The 18,870-nt window shown below is 37.1% G+C and overlaps 1 protein-coding gene across 4 annotated transcripts; it reads left to right on the top strand.

Annotated features, from left to right (window-relative positions):
• Positions 1–91: 91 nt before the first annotated feature.
• On the top strand, positions 92–16,678 carry tpcn1 (two pore segment channel 1). Of its 4 annotated transcripts, XM_026210691.1 has the most exons (28): positions 92–292; positions 494–552; positions 749–866; positions 7,040–7,170; positions 7,290–7,466; positions 8,028–8,141; positions 8,232–8,362; positions 8,638–8,761; positions 8,875–8,933; positions 9,238–9,337; positions 9,466–9,582; positions 9,665–9,789; positions 9,879–9,927; positions 10,020–10,083; positions 10,229–10,273; positions 10,932–10,988; positions 11,179–11,232; positions 11,358–11,430; positions 11,511–11,618; positions 12,009–12,080; positions 12,165–12,254; positions 12,526–12,641; positions 12,725–12,771; positions 13,007–13,075; positions 13,690–13,786; positions 13,881–14,017; positions 14,123–14,203; positions 14,696–16,678. In XM_026210691.1, exons 3-28 carry the CDS (start codon positions 788–790, stop codon positions 14,795–14,797), a joined length of 2,418 nt encoding a protein of 805 aa, XP_026066476.1. In that variant the 5' UTR covers positions 92–292; positions 494–552; positions 749–787; the 3' UTR covers positions 14,798–16,678. The 4 variants fall into 4 exon arrangements, with proteins under 4 accessions (XP_026066476.1, XP_026066474.1, XP_026066475.1 ...); XM_026210689.1 differs by having other exon boundaries at positions 494–866; XM_026210690.1 differs by having other exon boundaries at positions 92–552.
• The last annotated feature ends 2,192 nt before the right edge of the window (positions 16,679–18,870 follow it).

Raw genomic sequence — 18,870 nt, 5'->3', positions numbered from 1 at the left:
GGCATGAGACACATTTTCACTCTGTGGCTTTTATTATGACACTTCATCTGTTCTACACACTGTCGTAAAAAGACGTAACTTCAAACCCTCCTGCTTGACGGCGGCGGTTCTTTTATTTATGTTACAAACTCGTTTCAATCGTGTTTTTTTTTCTGCATTCGAAAGTTAAATATTATTTTAATTAGTTGGAATTATGCGATATTCTTTGCGCTTGCGTTGGTATTTTAATAACGCGCGAAGATAGTGACGTGACTTAAACAGATAGACTCCGTTTTACTAAGATGCCTTCAAAGTAAGTTAGATTGTAAAGATTATCATCACATCACTGTTCATCACATATGCGGAATGATATCTAAACGTATATTTTTTAATCTTTATTATTTTCACTAACATTTATATCTATAATAAAACGTCAACAATAAAAGCAGCTAGCTAGTTTATCTGATTGTCTTAAAACTCCATAGATATCGCTATTATTGTTTTTTGTTTACAGCTGTTAGCTTGTTCTCCGTCAAGCGGAAGCGATGACACCTGTTTTCCGGGTTTTGTCAGGTGACGTTCGACATATTACGTTACACTATTATGATTCTTTTAACTTACACCGTCAGAGTTGATTTCAAGCATATTTTAGCATAAACTCGCTCAGATTGGTGTCCGGGGACAGTAAATCGGTTTCTGTAACTCGTGTCGTGTGTTCAGTGTTAAAGTTTTTCTGTAGCACCGAAAGGTCTGTTTCTTGGCCAAACAGTCTCTGTTTCTCCTGAAACTGCGGTGCACTCATCGCGGGATGGCGGAGGGGGACGACGACGTGCCGCTGATTCTGACCTGGGATGACACGAACAGCGGGCTGCTGGAGGAAGATGAGAGTGAGTCGATTGTGTTCGCGTTACTCCACACTTCTGATGTTAGGTCACCTGAGCTTCACTGCTGGCAGAGCAGTACTGCGTGTGTAACCCCTCTCACCCGGGTCCTCTCTGACGCTCCTCGCACTCGCGACGAGCGGGGCTCGAACCCGGGTCTTCCGGCATGGGAGGCGGACGCACTAACAAGGAGGCTAAATGGCTACAGCCACTAGCGTCTGTCGCTAGTGCGTCTCTTGAGATCGGGGAGTGAGGTTTACCTGCACAGCACTGCTCGCTGGCCTCTGTTACACTCACCCCCCTAAACCTCACTCCCATCCGGGTCATGGCACCAATGTAACCCCTCTCACCCGGGTCCTCTCTGACGCTCCTCGCACTCGCTCCGAGCGGGGCTCGAACCCGGGTCTTCCGGCATGGGAGGCGGACGCACTAACAAGGAGGCTAAATGGCTACAGCCACTAGCGTCTGTCGCTAGTGCGTCTCTTGAGATCGGGGAGTGAGGTTTACCTGCACAGCACTGCTCGCTGGCCTCTGTTACACGTGCAGGCCAGGGCACATCTTTAAGGCATTGATTAGGCATTCAGCTCTCCTCCACAGATCTGTCATCCATTCTGTGTGCGTTCTGTCAGCCTCTCGAGCCTGAGCTGTCACATAATGCGAAGGACCCAAGTATATAGATGCCATGGTGAAACATCTGTATAGCTTTAAGTTTGGCATTATAAAAACATGTTGTTTAAAATGTTAAACAATTGACTTGAATCTTTTTTTAAACACATGATTACAATTATTTTAAACGTATTAAACATACGTTTGTTATTATTATTTCTATTAAAATCAATAGATTAAATAATTATTAACTTCATATTCATATCTATCTCTATCTATCGAGCTGTGTGTGTGTGTATATATATATATATATATATATATAGATATAGATATAGATATAGATATAGATATGTGTGTGTGTGTGTGTGTGTGTGTGTGTGTATATATATATATACTGTACTTCCTGATGGTCTCCAAGGCTGCAATTTATTTGATCAAAAATACATGAAAAATGTATTATTGTGAAATATTATTATGATGTAAAATAACATTTTTCTATTTTAATATACATTAAGGGGCTGTCGTGGCCTGATGGATAGAGAGTCGGACTTTTAACCCCAAGGTTGTGGGTTTGAGTCTCAGGTCCAGCAGGGATTGTAGGTTGGGGAGGAGTGAATAACCAGCTCTCTCTACCCTCAATACTAGACTGAGGTGAGACCTTTGAGCAAGGCACTGTATCCCCTCTGCTCCCTGGGCGCCACAGCAATATAGCTGTCCACTGTCCTGGGTGTGTGTTCACGGTGTGTATGTGTTCACTACTGTGTGTGTACACTTGGAGGGGTTAAATGCAGAGCAAAAATATCGGGTATGTGTCCCCATACTTGGCCACATGTCACTTCACCTTCACTTCACTTCACTTCACATTAAAATCAAATTTATTCCTGTGATGTAAAGCTGAATTTTCAGCATTATTACTCCAATCTTCAGTGTCACATGATCCTTCAGAAATCGTTCTAAAATGCTGATGTATTATCAGTATAGGAAACTGTTGTGCTGCTTGATATTTTTTTGGAACCTGTGACACTTTAATTTCTGGATTCTTTGATGAATAAAAATAAAAGAAAAAAAGAAAGAAAAGCATTTATTTAAAATAGAAATCTTTTCTAACAATAAACACTACAGTTCACAATTTATACTGGAGTAATGGGTGATGGAAATTCAGCTTTGCGTCACAGAATTAAATGACATTTTAAAAGATATTAAAAGATAAACCATTATTTTATATTGTAATAACATTTAGCAAGAATACTGTATTTTTTTCTGTATTTTTGATCAAATAAATGCAGCCTTGATGAGCAAAGCCATCAAAACACTTCTCATTTAGTGGTACAGTATTGCATGATTTGTAGACTATACTATATTTAATAGTCTACACTTTGCCAGAACATTTGCAGTTAGTTTTTAAAAGGTAACATGACATTCTTGAGGACTTGCTTAAGCTTACATTTCTTTTCAGGAGCACTAGTACTCCTACTTAAAACATTTTTTAACACATTTTAATTAAATTCAACAAAAATAAGATACAATCACGAAGAATAAGTTACCATGCAAAGTAAACATCAACAATTCATCTTTGCATGGCAAAAAAGACCTTTTGACCAGACTCAGAGGTGACATTAATGCATTATGTCATAATGTTTTTAAGTATAAAGTTTTGAATATAGAATTGTTAGAGATTTAAATGACTCAATTTATGGTTTAAAAATGAAACTGAAACCGCCAGTAGGTGGCAGCAAGTCAAAGTCTTGGTTACTGATTCATTTATTCAATCTATTTGTTCAAATGGCTGATTCATTTATGAACGAAGCAAGTGACTCTCTTTATGAATGGGTCATTGAATCATTAACTCACTAGATTTGTTCAAAAAAGCAGATTCATTCATAAACGAAACACCTCTGTGTTTGAATGGAGATGAGCAGCTGTGGATTTGTTTGGAATTATTTTTGTTGACAACAGAGCACAATCAGACAACAGTGTTCCTAAAATCTAAGTCACTTTAATATTAACGTTTGTATAAAATCAAAAATGTATAAAACTGTTGACATCGTCTCTACACTTTGTAATAATGAATGACAAACTGCAGTCTGAGGAGCAGGAAGTGCACTTATAGAGAAACATTTCTATAGGCTGTAGTCTGTAGGTATTTTGGCAAAAGACCGACATTGCACAGCTAACCACATTCCTCTGCGTTATTAGTCTACATTACATTAGACGTTGGTTTACATTGTTCTACATTTTATATACAGAACTGGGATCACTCTCTTGAAGTTCTCTGGTGTCCTCCAGTTGAAAACCTCTGCTGTCGGGTATCGATTCATTAAATAGTCATAGTGTTTCAGGAATGTTGATGATTAGATTTTGCCAAGATACTACAAGCCCTGATCGACATGAAACCTGATCTTTAACCCTCATTCTCCTTGAGTGAGATCACAGACATGCATCATGTGACAGTGGGAAGGCAAGAAGGCCATTTAAATAGTGTGAGTTCCAAGCACTGACTCTAGAGGGCTCTGCAGTCAAGCCTTTCCATCAATGTTCACTGCGTTGTTGACATTGCTAATGCACTAGGAGATGCTTTGTAGGCCTTCTGCATAAGCAGAATTGATAGTTTAAGTGGAGCAGGGCTGTTTTTCCCCACACTGCTTTATGAAAGCTTTTGTCATTTTGATAATTGAGAAAAATGTGGAAATGGATCTAATCCAGAGGGATTGTTGAGAGTGAGTTTAATTTCATTAGTGTGTTATAATGAACAGTGATGTCAGTACTGGAGTTTGAAGTTTATGATGCTCAGCTGTGTTCGCTGCGGCTGTCATCGGTGGCGGATCATTTTATTGAGGGTGCTAGATTTAATAATGATGTCATCAAATAAAATATCTTCGTTTGATTACTTTTGAAAATTATGATTCCACCTACAACACATTGTAAAAGATAACTTATTTTTTATGTAGAAAAAGTCAGTTGGATGTGTGGTTGAAAATATTGACAATTTTCTTAATGTTATTTATTAAGCATAATTATTTTTTATACCTTTTTGACAGTCTAGATTTGACTTGGAAATGAACAAGTGATCTAGCCTAGTTATATAAGATTTACAGATATCTTCTGTTTTTAGTAAAAGGCCTCTTTTTACAGCTGAGTTAAGGCTGCTCTGTGCCTGCCAAAAATTCTTGCTGCTAGTATCAAAATTATACTCCTCTTCTGAGCAGCAAAAAACTGTGTAAAGGTAAATGGCACATTAGAAGTGCGTCTATGCCACCTCTGCAGTGTAAATTTAATGACACAAAATCTACATAAGGTGTCATTTGTAGATAGCTCATTTGAGAGACTTTTGGAATCACTGAGGGGATGCTGCACCCTAGTGCTATTTTGTGGTATTGTATGTTGCTGAAAATAATATTAACACCCATCATATGACTCAACAACCAATAGGCCTATACTATTTCTTCCAGGTCAGTTTTTGGGGAGGACACTATGTAGTACTGTCACTTTAAGAGTAAAGTTTCCCAACCCCAATGATCATGTGTTTAAGTGTCCAATACAGTAGCATACCAGTCTTTGTACCACACACACGGACACAGTTAAAATGCTGTGTCAGCCTTATAACAGATACAGTGCTGTTTGTGGCCCCCGTCCTCTCCCATGCTGCATGCACGCAGTCTGTGGCCTTGTGTCAAAACTGTTTGGTTGTGATGAGAGCTGGATGTTTGAATATTTGGAGCACCTGGGTGTAAACTGTGGCACACTTTTTGTGATTTTGCATATTTGTTTAGTTAGCCAAGAAGATTCTTCATGGGGAAAAAAAGGATGTTGGTTCTAGTACAGCTGTCTCTTAATTTTAGAAGAAAGAAGCTGACGTGAATATCAGATGCTCTCGCTTCCTCATTTTGCCTCAAGCTGCTGTCTCAAAAAGTTATTTTGTTGTCATGGTGATGATTGTTTGGACGTTTTAAAAGCTGTGCTTTTAGAAAGAACCAGGACCCATCTCTGATCGTCAGTCTGGTTTAGTTTGTTTGTGTTTGAAGGAAATCTGGATTTCAGTGGAACTGGATCTGAAAAGAAAATCAGTGCTGTCTGTGTTGTTCACTCTTGCTCTGCCAGGAACCTATTGATTGGACAGAGCAAAATCAACACTGTTGTTGTCATGTGTGTATTCACTGAGAGCTGTTTACAGACAGCTGTGAGTCAATGAAACTCAATGAAGTAACTCATTCAGTCTGTTTGTGTTTGGGCAAACTAAAAGCTTTTAGCTGTTTGGGATTTAATTAATGCTGGTAATAAATTGCCAGACTGTTTCCTGACAGATCGTTTAAAAGTGAGTCATATTTATTGCTTAGAATAAAGCAATGGTAAGTATAGATTAGAAAAAATGAATTGAAACTTTTTAGTTCCCAAATGAATCTCTCAGCGTGGTTGTTCAGCAGTGCCGTCCATCTCCAAGGCTAGCTGTGTTTTTGAGCTTGAAGAAAGAAAGGGACTAAAATTGATCCGATATAGCACAGGAAACAAAAGATAAGGAAGAAGGGAGGCTGTGACCAAGAGATTGATGTGGTGGCTGGAAATGGGACTAGTGTCAGAGGAAGCAGCTCCGAGTCCTAGGATCGACAATGCGCTTTGAACTGATGCTTGAGAAACTCCTCTGGGCAATCTTTTAGACAAACCGTGATCTCTGAACCATCAGCGGTGTTTCCCGCTCACACATCTTCTGGAAAAGAGAGAGAGGAAAAGTCTAGGGTGCAATCCTTATGGAACTATTTGGAATTCAGCGATGAAATGTTTGGAATAATCAGTGCAGTGTTTTGGAAACCAGCTTTGAGTTAGTCTGGAGTGCATTTAAATTTATTCATATTTTATTAATATTATTTTTCTTCATTATTTGATTCTTTGAAGCAGTTTGTCACTGAAAGCAGCCTTGATTTAACTGGACACTATAATCTGTAATGTTGTCTAATCAACTTTGTACGATTCGTATTTGAGCATATTTCCCACATTCTTGCCAACAAAAGACATTTTGTTAAATTTTTTCTTTTGTTACACTTAACTTAGAAACACATTATTACCAGATGTTTTTTGTCTTTCTTTAGAAATGTTACAGTTGTAGACTCTTAAAGGAGCTGTGGCCCTATTTGAGTCAGTTGTTGTTTTTTGAAAACCGTGTCAACTTTTGAGGAATTGTGAACATCACCACAGGATTCTGTTCTGCTTTCGGACAGCTGGCCACAGCAGCTGCAGCTGGCACAATGAAACTTGCATGTGCGAGTGCATTGTTGATAATTTACCCTTGCAGTGCTAAAAACTGCTCGACCAGTGACATGCTCTCTGGCTGACTACTGGGACGTGGGGCCGATCACAGGGGCTGCCATGGAAAACAGTAGTACATTTGACAACATGACTGGACTGACACATGATCGGCCAGTGCAAACGTCCTCATTCTGCCAGCAGGTTGCGTCCGTCGGTATGTTATTTAAAAGCGGTATATAAAATCAACTAGCTCGAGTACTGCTGTATCTGAATGTGAATGCATAATTTACAGTGTTAAATCATTATTTAATACTTTTTTTTTCTTCTTTACACAGATGCAGCAGGAAATTATGATGTTGTGAATAATGTTGTCATTCCGACCCCAGGGGCACCAGACCCCAGGGCCCAGAATTCTTTGCGGCAGAGTTGGGAAATGAACTACCAGGAAGCAGCAATATACCTGCAGGTCACCTTATGAACCTTCATACGCTCAGTGAAGCAGTAAAATTGATGCAGATGATCACAAACAAACATTCAGGGCTAATAATAATTCTCCCTTGCCAATTTGTCTGTGTTTGTCTTCAGGAGGGAGAGAATAACGACAAGTTTTTCACTCATCCACGAAATGCCCAAGCGCTCAGTGCCTACCTGTTTGCTCACAATCACCTCTTCTATGTAATGGAGCTGCTGACTGCGGTGTTACTCATGCTTCTGTCCCTCTCAGAGGCCCCTGCCGTCCCCTTTCTCCGCTTGGACGTCTATGTATGTGACTTCTACTTCACTATGTGCAATGCATACACAACTTTTTTTTTTTTTTTTTTTATAAATAATTTTTTTTGATTCAGCAAGGATGCATTACATTGTTTTAATGTGACAGTTAAGATTTTTACACTGTTACAAAAAAGTCTTTCAAATACATGATTTTCTATTTATCCAAAAAGTCGCGATTTTTACAAAAATATACATTTAGTAAAATGATTCCTGAAGTATCATGTGACAGAAAATGGAGTATCATTGCCATCACAATGATAACTTGCATTTTAAATTATATTAAAATAGCAAACAGTTATTTTAAATTGCAATAAAAATTCACAATATTATTGTTATATAGGTATATTATTGATCTAATAAAATGCAGCCTTGGTGATTATAAGAAACTGCATTTGAAGACATTTTTTAAAAAACCTCACCGACCCCAAACTTTTGAATGATAGTGTATGTATGTGTGTACGCTTAAGTGTATATGTAAAGCTTACAATTATATGAGCAAGAGTATATACTAGTGTACAAACACTTTAAGGTGTGTATTTTCATTTCTGTCAGGTTCATGCGTCACTGGAGTTATTGGCATTAGCAACGGTGGCCTTTGAGTTGTGCATGAAGCTCCGATGGCTTGGCTTTCACACCTTTATACGTCATAAGAGGACCATGGTAAAGGTGTGTACATTTTTGTAATCTTTCTCTTTTTTTTGTGTCTCAGCTGAAGAATCCTTTTATCCTCTCAAATGATTTTTGTGTCTATTTCAGGCAAGTGTCCTGTTTATTCAATTCATCGAGGCAATTGTGGTCCTAGTCCGGCAGACATCTCATCTTCGTGTGACAAGAGCCCTGCGGCCAATCTTTCTGGTGGACTGCCGTTACTGTGGAGCTGTTCGCAGGCATGCTAACTTCGAAATTCATAATAACATTTTAAAATCATTTAGTAACTGTAAATATTTGTAATTATTACCACTACTACTCACATCATTTTTCAGTTAAAAGTTTTGAGATCTCATATATGCAACAAGCCACTCGAGGACTTTGTTTTACAGTGATTTTACACAAAACTAAGTGCTAAAAGTTCATGTAACAATGGATAAATGATTGTAAAGCATGTCCTTGACTGGATACAATGTGATGTTCTGATGCTGTATCTGTTTCTGTCCTCCCTCAGAAACCTGAGGCAGATATTTCAGTCTCTTCCTCCCTTCATTGATATTCTTCTGCTGCTGCTTTTCTTCATGGTCATCTTTGCCATCCTAGGATTCTGTTTGTTCTCAGCCAACACAGCCGACCCTGTTAGTACTTCGATCACACACTCACCTTTGTGTTCTCTGCCTTATTGTCTCTCTCTCATACACACACACACACACACACACAAACTCATAGATTCTTTTCTTTCTCTCCACAGTATTTTAGCACACTGGAGAACAGCATTGTTAGTCTGTTTGTCCTTGTGACCACTGCAAAGTAAGTGTGTACTCTCGCTCTGGTGCATACATCCTATTTAACATTGCATGGCTCTGAGCCTCAGTGTTTCATGTCTTCCTGTAACCGCAGTAGTAATCCAGATGTTATCAGTTCAAACTCCTCGAGGGGGAACTGGAGAATTTCTCTTATCCTTTATTATCATTATGTCCTCCAGCAAAGAACTTAACCCCAGGACACTATAATCAGACTGCCCCTGTTAAAAATGTAATGTCACTTTGAATTAAAAAAGTGTCTACTAAATGATTAATAATGAAGTAACCTCAGAATCTTTCTTCTTCACTAGTTTTCCAGATGTGATGATGCCAGCGTATTCAAAGAATCGTTGGTCGTGCATTTTCTTCATTGTGTATCTGTCCATCGAGCTCTACTTCATCATGAATCTGGTCAGCATTAATAAACATTAAATCTGTTTTAATTTGAAAGGATTTATGGTGCATTAAAGTTTAATTTTGTAAGCATTATCTGTTGGTGCAGCGTGTCTTCGAGTTTGCTCTTAATTTTTGCTTCACAGCTCCTGGCAGTTGTTTTTGACACCTTTAATGGAGTCGAGAAGATGAAATTCAAGTCTCTTCTCCTACACAAGCGATCGGCCGTAGAGCACGCATTCCAGCTGCTGGTTGGTCGGCAGGTGAGGTTTACAGATCACACTCTTTCAGGACTGAACCCCGAAAGCCTTGTGCATTTAATGTGAGTGTGATACATTTCTTTAGAGGCCAGATGGAGTGTGTTTAAAACAGTTTGACGGACTGATGCGATTCTATCGCCCACGAATGACAGCACGAGATCGTTTCCTCACTTTCAAAGCCCTCAACCGTTCAGGAGCATCCATGCTGAGGTACACACATGCACTCATATGTGCTCACGTCCTTTTGATTATTTCAGCAGATGATGAAGTCTTAAGGTGTATTTTTACTTGTGTTTTAGTCTCCAGGACTTTTATAAGCTTTACGAAGTGATCGGGCTCAAATGGAAGGTCAGATTTCACACACTGTCACATGATTATACTCCCTGGGTGTTTGTGAAACCCTCTTGAGCCAGAACATCTGGTGTGTGTGTGTGTTGCAGGCTCGACGGAGTGGGGAGCACTGGTTTGATGATCTTCCTCGTACTGCATTCCTCATCCTCAAAGGTCTTTATCTTTGTCACGTTGATTTGATTTGTATTAGATACAGAATTTTACAATTTAATGATTTGCTCGCAATGACCAGATACATTCAAGATTAGTTGGGATCAAATAATACTCCCTTTGTATGATCATTATTCTTTTTTAACAGGAATCAATTTACTTGTGAAATCCAAAGCTTTCCAATATGCAATGTGTAAGTTCAAATCTTTAAGTAACTTCTTGTATTAACCCTTTAGACATTAACATGCAATACCTGATCAATGAAATATGCTCATTGGAACCCATTAGCTTGTAGCTTTCAGTACTCTTATTACTGTACTGTAAAATAGTAATATTGTGTAAATATTAACTGTTAACATGATTACAAATAACTGTTTTCTATTTAATGTAATTTATTTTCAGCAACCATTTCTCCAGTCTTCAGTGTCACATGATCCTTCAGAAATCATTCTAATATGCTGATTTGGTGCTAAAACAAACATTTTTTTATTAGTATCAATGTCTGAAAACAGTTGTGCTGCTGAATTTTTGCAGTGCATGATATAGTTTGCTGATACTTGATAAGCAGCATTTACTTTATAAACGATTTAGTTTTTACTTTTTCTTAAAAAAAAAAAAAAAAAAAAAAAAAAAATATATATATATATATATATATATATATATATATATATATATATATATATATATATATATATATATTATTCTTTTTTTTTTTTTTTTTTTATTATTTTTTTTTTTTTCACAAATCTAACTGACTCCAAACATTTAAACTCAAGTGTACTGCACTTACAATGTATAAATCCCATCATTTCTAATAATTTGAACTATTTTTCATGATTGACCTGTTGCAGATCTGGTAGTAGCAATTAATGGCATCTGGATCCTGGTGGAGACAAACATGTTAAATGGTAAGATCATCTTGAGTAACGGAACAGTAGGGCATGTGCTGCAGCTGTGTTGCCGTTCCAGATAATTCTTTGAATTCACCATTCAGAAACGCTTGTAAACACAGGAAACGGCGAAATAGCTGTTTTCTCTGTGGGAACCCAATTGAATTTGGCTCTCAAGCAGCTCTTCTCTTCTCTTCTCTTCTCACAGATGGCGTCGCATGGACTCATGTTGTCCCATGGAGTTACATTATTTTCCTCACAAGTAGGTGGAAATTGTTTAAAATTAAATCACGAGTAAATCTGGATGTAGACGTTTCAATTGAAATGGGTTTCATTTAAATGTTAAACTTTTTATTTTTCGCCTCCTGATGTGTCTTTGGAATGAAGTTTATGGAGTTGAGGTCTTGTTGAAGATCACAGGCCTTGGTCCTTTGAAATATTTCAGCTCAGGGTGGAACCTGTAGGTACACACACATACATTCATACAAATACACACACGTACACACTGCATCACCTCTGAGTGTGTGTTTCTATTTCCAGCTTTGATTTCTCAGTAACAGTCTTTGCCTTTCTGGGATTAATTGCTCTGGCCTTTGACATGGAGCCGTTCTACTTCATCGTGGTGTTGAGACCTTTTCAGCTCCTCCGGTATGTGTGCATGCTATTCGTGTGTGTGTTTTGATGAAATTTTTTTTGCATATAGTTGTACTCATTCATTTACAACCTTTTTCTTTTTTCTAAATGCAAATTTTTCTCCCATAAGTGTGTGTGTGTGTGTATCACTTGAATTGTTATGCTGGTAATGAAATGTGTATGTATTACATTTAAAAACAATCAATTTTAGAAAAACACAAAATAGAAGCATTTTGGCCAGAGAGGGCTCAGAGCAGGTAGATAAAGTCTGCAGTGTAATCATTTTTTAAGCTGTATGTCTTTGTTTCTTAATATTAACTTTGTAATCTTTTTTTCAGCGGTCAGCTATAGATATATAAAGATATGTTCCTTTCTTAACTTTTTTCCCCCCTATTTCTTGTCAAGTTTGTTTAAAATTAAACAGCGCTATCGGAACGTTTTGGACACAATGTTTGAACTCTTCCCGCGCATGGCGAGGTACAGAAATAATAATCCATTTCAGCTCATTACTCGCAGATGAAGGCCCCTCTCTCACAACCCTCTCTCTCTCTGTCTCTGTAGTCTAGGACTGACTCTGATCATCTTCTATTATTCTTTTGCCATCGTTGGAATGGAGTTTTTTGCTGATGTTGTTTATCCAAACTGCTGCAAGTAAGTTCCTATAATCACCATAAATGCATTTCTTGTTTTACAAAAATCAATACAGGCTGAATATCACCATAAACTTTAACACTCTATGCCTATTTACTTACCCTCATGTACACGTGGTCTTCTGTGCAAAACAAAAGAAGCAATTTTGAAGAATCTTTATAAAACTTAGTGAACAGTAAATATCATGCTGTAAAAAAAAGACAAAATAGCTATAAATGATTTTCAGTGAATAATGTATTTTGGTGTGTGTGTGTGTGTGTGTCTCTCAAAGCACTAGCACTGTTGCTGATTCGTATCGCCAGATAAATGTGACTATTGGCAACCGGACCATTCTAGACGAGGGATATTACTATCTCAATAACTTCAATAACATCCTAAGCAGCTTTGGTATGTGCACACACACTCACAGATACACACTCTTCTCATGTCAGTATATAGCTTTTTTAACTTTTTTCTCTGCCTTCTTTCAGTCACTCTTTTTGAGCTAACAGTGGTGAACAACTGGTACATCACTATGGTGCGTGTAAATACAAGAACACATGTGCATCTGCTCAGTCAAAAAGTTTCCTCAGTAAAATGTTTTTATTTGTTTGGTTAGTGTGAGACTGTGCTGCCCCCTGCTGTTTACTGGAATTAAATGTCAGCAGGCTGTTGTGTTTCTGAAATGTTTGTTTGTAGCGGAAACCTATGGATCCTACCGTCTGTCTGTCATTTGTCCGAGTTATTGATGCCTTTGATCGCTGTTTTCGCAGGAAGGTGTGACGTCACAAACTACTCACTGGAGTCGCCTTTATTTCATGACCTTTTACATTGTCACCATGGTAAGGGATTGTAAATGCTGGTTGTGTATGTGTGTGTTAAATCAATCTAAATTGTTGAGAAAATTTTTTGTCATTTGAACAAAAATTAATAACTTAAACTTAACGAAAATTAGAATTGTTGTCTTGTTGAGGAATAACTAGAATTACTACCTGGAAATTATAACAACAAACAACAAACAAAAAAGACTGATTTAAAAAAAAAAAAGTAAAATAAACCTAAATAACTTTAATCTTAATTAATTAAAATGTATAAAAAATTAAATAAAATAGCTTAATTAAAAATAAAAGCTCAAATTAAGACAAAAATAATAAAAGCTCATTAAAAATGTATAGAAGCTATAATTGCATATTAAGAATAATAATAATAAAACACTGAAGGGAAATAATGTGGATATGATTTGTTTTTTATTTGAAATTTATAAGGTTCAGTTTAACCAGTCAACATTTCATTTTTATAAACTTTTATGTTATGTTTAAATCATTTAATGTTGAAACTATTGAACATCCCACTGCTGTCAGCTGCCCATTTATATGCGTGTTATAAATCCAATTTCTTGATATTTTCTCACAGCCCGGTGTTATTTTGAGTGTTCATGTCTCTATGTGTGATGCAGGTTGTGATGACGATAATCGTGGCCTTCATACTAGACGCATTTGTCTTCAGGATGAACTACAGTCGGAAGAACAGGGAGCCGCTGGATGACCCAGAAGGTTCTAAATGTTTGGAGTCCCGTTTAGCTGATAACATGTTTAATAAAATGGGTATGACTGAGATATCTAAGACTAGATTGTGTGTGTGTTACAGATGAAAAGGGGATTGTCTTTGAGACAGAGGTGTCTCAGACTGAAGCTCTGCAGACTCTGGACTTGTATAAACACACACTGGGCGTCACCAACCTGAGCTCACTGCAGGACATGTGTGTGGCTCTGGAGCGGAGCGGGGTAAGCACATGCGTACATGCACACAATTTGAGTTCATAGCATCTAATTTGTGTTTCTTTGTTAGATGATTGAACTGTAATGAATCGTATTTGTCATTGCTCACAGCATTCCTCATTAGTATTTCTGGGTCGAAGGTCACGTACCAAGAGTGACCTCAGCATGAAGATGTACGAGGAGGAAATTCAGGTAGGATAGAAACAGGGTTATTATAGGATTCTAAAATTGAAACTAAAATATAACCATTAAAAACATTTTGTTACTCAAAAGACCCCTAAAAACTGTGGTATATATACACACCACATGTCTGAATTAACATGAATGTAACATTGTTTTCATTAAAATTGATGTGATAGCCAGATTAATTTGAACCTTTATTTACTGAATTTTAAGTAAAGCCTTCATAAATGTCACTTTTTTTGGATCAGATAATTAAATCATGAAAGTCTGAAAAGGTAATATATAATACAGCTGTTTATACAAGCGCGTGCCCAAGTGGAAACTTGGAAAGTTTAGCGAAAGAAAAAATAAATGCTACCTAAAGTTATTTCAATGATATCATGTTCTGTTTTAGAAAGTTATAGTGTGACATATTTGGCTTCATATTCCCCCCTTTTAATACAAGAATTTCCAGATAGGCAGTGGTATGTTTGTGTAGTGATTGTTTCTTTTTGTCTGCAGGAATGGTACGAGGAATATTCCAGAACAAACCTCCAGCCAGATGAGACATCCCACAGAGAACTGGACAGCCCTGAAGTCAGTGCTGCGAACAGCATTAATTAACTCGCACACTCCGAATACTGCAACAGTGTTAACTAACACACTCACTCGTACCTCTGAGGGACCTTAGAAACATCTTCCTCGCATCGATGGAGAGCACAGGGGTTCCCCATGACCACTACATTCTCCCTCCATCCACATGGAGACCCACAGAGCTCACTTAAAGCCTTACTTCCCAAAAAACCTTAAGGTACCGTGGCCAATCAGGGAAGCTTGCAGACCAATCATGTGACAAGCACAAGGTCCGGGAACCTTTTTCTTCCATGAAATGCACCTCATGACATTTGCCTTGATTCATGATTCAGACTCTATCATGGATTTGTCAAACGGAGAACGGCGATTGAATGTTTCTGTGGGAGATGAATCAGAACTGAATGTGAGGATTTTAGCACTAAGTGACTCGTGTGTCTCTTTCTCCACAGTCCGTGGTATTGCTTAACCAACAGATAATATATTATAGTAATAAACTAATATTGTTTTTAAACTAAAGCTGCTTTTTGCTGGAACCTTTGGACCTATAGAGAGGCTTATTTTTTCATTATATATAAATATATATATATACATGCAGATTAAACGTATGTCAGATGCAGTTGAGAGGCAAGTATTTAAAAATCTGTTTTAATACATCCACTGATTTACTCAACATAGGCCCGTTTCTCAGGCATATGTTCGTTTTGGACGGATGAGTGTTCGATAACCTGCCCTGGACCTTTTAGTTAGTTTAAACTTTTGTCTTGTGACATATGAAAAGTTCTTATTTTCTTTAGTTTGGAGTCAGTATTTTAAAGCTTAGAGTATTTTGGCAGCAAGTGCAGTAATTTGATTCCACAGACTGTTATGATCCATTCAGCTTTCCAGGGTAAAAGCAGATCTTTCTCCAAACCGAATATTTCCTTTGTGTAAAACCATAGGTGAAAAATTGATTCCAATTAGCCGTGCTTATGGCTTAATGCACTGTACGTTAAAACTGTTATTTATCTACTTACATTCAGTTAAACGTCTTTCCTGTTCGCTGCACCATTTTATAATTTATTAGTCATTTTCTTGATGCTTTTTTAACAGGGTGAATGCATGCCAATCCTCATAAGTTGTTTGCTCTCATGTCTAGAGTATGTAACCTGGAGGTAATTGGGGATGTCAGTGATTTCATTCCAGTTGCTTGTTTTAGGATGTGCAACCTTGATGCTCCAAACACAAGGGAACATGATGAAACCACAGCAGCTCCTCTAATACTGTAGGGTTTACTTGTGTCTCAGTTCTCTGTTCTTTTTATTTTCTTAATGTATAATAACAGGTCTAGTAAACGATACGTTTTACTGAAACTTCTTTTGGATTTTTGTTTAAATACTGTCTTTTTACGAATTATATTCTCTTTGTGTTACTGTCATCCAACTGTCGAGATTAATTCATCCAGTAATTCTTTTTTAAATTTAATTTATCCATATTTTGTGTATTGTGTATTATTATTATTATTATTTTATTTTTATGTAATGTAGCTAATGAAATCGTACCGGTCCCATTTTTGCCAAGTTGGTCAAGGTCTTGGGAATTTCACCAAATGTTTCTCCACGAGTCAACGGTTTTCCAACAGAGTTCGGCTACTTTTATATTGTTGTCGTGGTTTGATGCCCTTGTGGTTTTAGATTAGGAATCTCTTTTAGGGAGGTTTTGAATCCCCAGAAACCGATCAGGTTAGTTTTCGGCCGTAATTGGCATAGGTAATTGGGCTGGTTTTTTTTGCAGACCCACGCAGATTTCGCAACGGTTTCGATTTTGTCACACGAATTCTTCAAATATTCGACTACACATAGTGTCATAAATATATCGACAGGCATATGAAGAATGTAGCTCGACAACACAAAAATAAACACGCTTGTAAAAGTAGTCTACTTGAGACATTCATTCTCTCTCTACCTCTGACTCTATCCTAAGGCAAAGTGACAACGTTATTTGTGTCATTTACTTTAATATTTGACTTTGACAGAACTGAGAGTTGCAGTCTTCCGCACTGTTAGACTCGCTTTTGTTTTGCTAATTTCTCTCGCAGGCATTTTGTGTGGCCGACAAACTGATTTGTGGTGTTTGTTACTGGACAGCAGGAGGCGCTACAGAGTCAGATCGTAGAGCAAAGAGCACGAGCGTCCTGTTTAATTCAGCGGTCTCTATCTGTGTAATGCGTGCAAGGATCTTATGTTTCTTTTTTATGCTTGTCATCACATTTGAACAATTTATTCCATATTCTCTGCTGTTCCAGTGATAGTAACGTCATAATGTGTTTTCTGGAGAGGCAGTTTTAACGTGACATGACATCTGACGCTGGTTTTCTGGAGGTTGTAATATGTTCAGCTTGTGATGATATAAGACGATCAGTTGAGGGTATCAGCTATTAGAAGTGACTTCAGTTATTGTTCTAAATAACGAAAACATAATTACTTAACTCTTACGTATCCCATAGAGTCATCCATAAAATAATTTAATGTTCCTTGTTCTGATATTGGTCATCCATAAAATAATTTAAAAAAAAAAATTCTGATATGTTATTTCCTTTAGTTTGATTTATCCAGTGCTTTCATCAGGGAGTGTCTGATTTATTTATTTTAGATAATGTATATATTATATTTTATTTGAATAATTTAACAGTTTTTTAATTTAAAAGTTTAAAAGAAGGCACTTTTTTGTTTTATTTTTGAAAATATAGTTATTTTTCACTATAGTGTTTAAAACCATTATGAAAATTACATGCATGGAAATACTGCAGTTGAATCTAAGACATGGCAAAGAATTAAAAGGTCAAATTAATTGAAAAACCTGGTCAACACTTCAGCATTTAAACTATGATTTAAATGTAAAATGTTACTTTTTTTTTACTTTATTATATAGTTATAATAACTTGTAATATGTCATTGATATGCCACAAAAATATTTAAATATTCTTTATTTTGTAGTATTTAAAATCATAGCAATAGAGAAATGCAGAGAAGCCTCTAGCCTGACTGATGAACTGCCAGTCTGAGGTAAGATAAAAAAAAAAAAAAATTATTTGATGTTTATGTCAGATCAAATCAACTCACATATTTGTCAAATTACCGTACAAAAGTTTAATGAGTGAATTTCATGGGTGCTTGCTCCACAACAATTTGATTTATCTTTTTTGCCTACAACACAAACCCATGCCACCAAACACATTCTCACACACTAGATGAAGTCTATTATTAGTGTGTGCTTGGGGTGAGCCCTGAGCCTGGAATGGTGCTTTGTGACTCATTCTCTCTACATTGAAGCTGGTTCCTAATTTATCCCTTCAGACTCTCCCCCAAACCAACATCCTGTCCCCTCTGTGACCCTTCCTCTTCCTCCCTTCTCTCTTCCTTTCTCTCTTGAGTTCTTCTGTCAGTCACTGGGGAGAGGCGCTGATGCTATTTGGCAGGGAACAGAATGTGTTCAGGACTTTATGTCTGTCCTTTTTTTAGTAGACACATACTTGTATGAGCTGGTTTTGCTGAATCATAATATTGTGCCATGGCAGAATTTTCTAGAGGGCTTTTATGGGTCTCATATAGTGACTTAACACAACAGAGCGGTCATATATTAGTACTAAATGTTCTCACGCACACATTTCATTGTCCATCAGGGAGAAGCAGCGCAGCTTGGGATTTTGAGTGTTATGTTCCAGATGTAAATATCCTGTATATTCTCAGCCCCTCTTGCTGTCCCTGTTTTCTGTATTTATTTCAAAGATTTTATTTGTTTTTGAATGTTGCACATTAGTTTTATAAATTATATTATTATTATTTTCAGCACTGAGACTGCAGTCATTTGGCTCTTTATGTCGTGTCAAAGTGTAAACATATTCAAAGTATTTCTGAGCGATTTAGAAATTAGCACTTTGAATGTCAAAATATAAGTATATATAGTAAATAGATATAATATATGAAGTGTATTACTTTCTCACTTAAAGCTTTCACAGACAGATTAAAACCCATTACTCATTCCTTTGAGCCAAGACGCTGTCATTTTCAATAAGCTTCATTGGCTCATCCCATTGAGCTGATGTTTTCAAGTTATGCTGTGTATGT

Source organism: Carassius auratus, chromosome 30 (genome assembly GCF_003368295.1).
Source record: "Carassius auratus strain Wakin chromosome 30, ASM336829v1, whole genome shotgun sequence".
In the NCBI taxonomy this organism is placed as follows: Eukaryota; Metazoa; Chordata; class Actinopteri; order Cypriniformes; family Cyprinidae; genus Carassius; species Carassius auratus.
The sequence above is the reverse complement of the archived record's forward strand: the minus strand, read 5'-3'. Positions and strand labels throughout refer to the sequence as shown.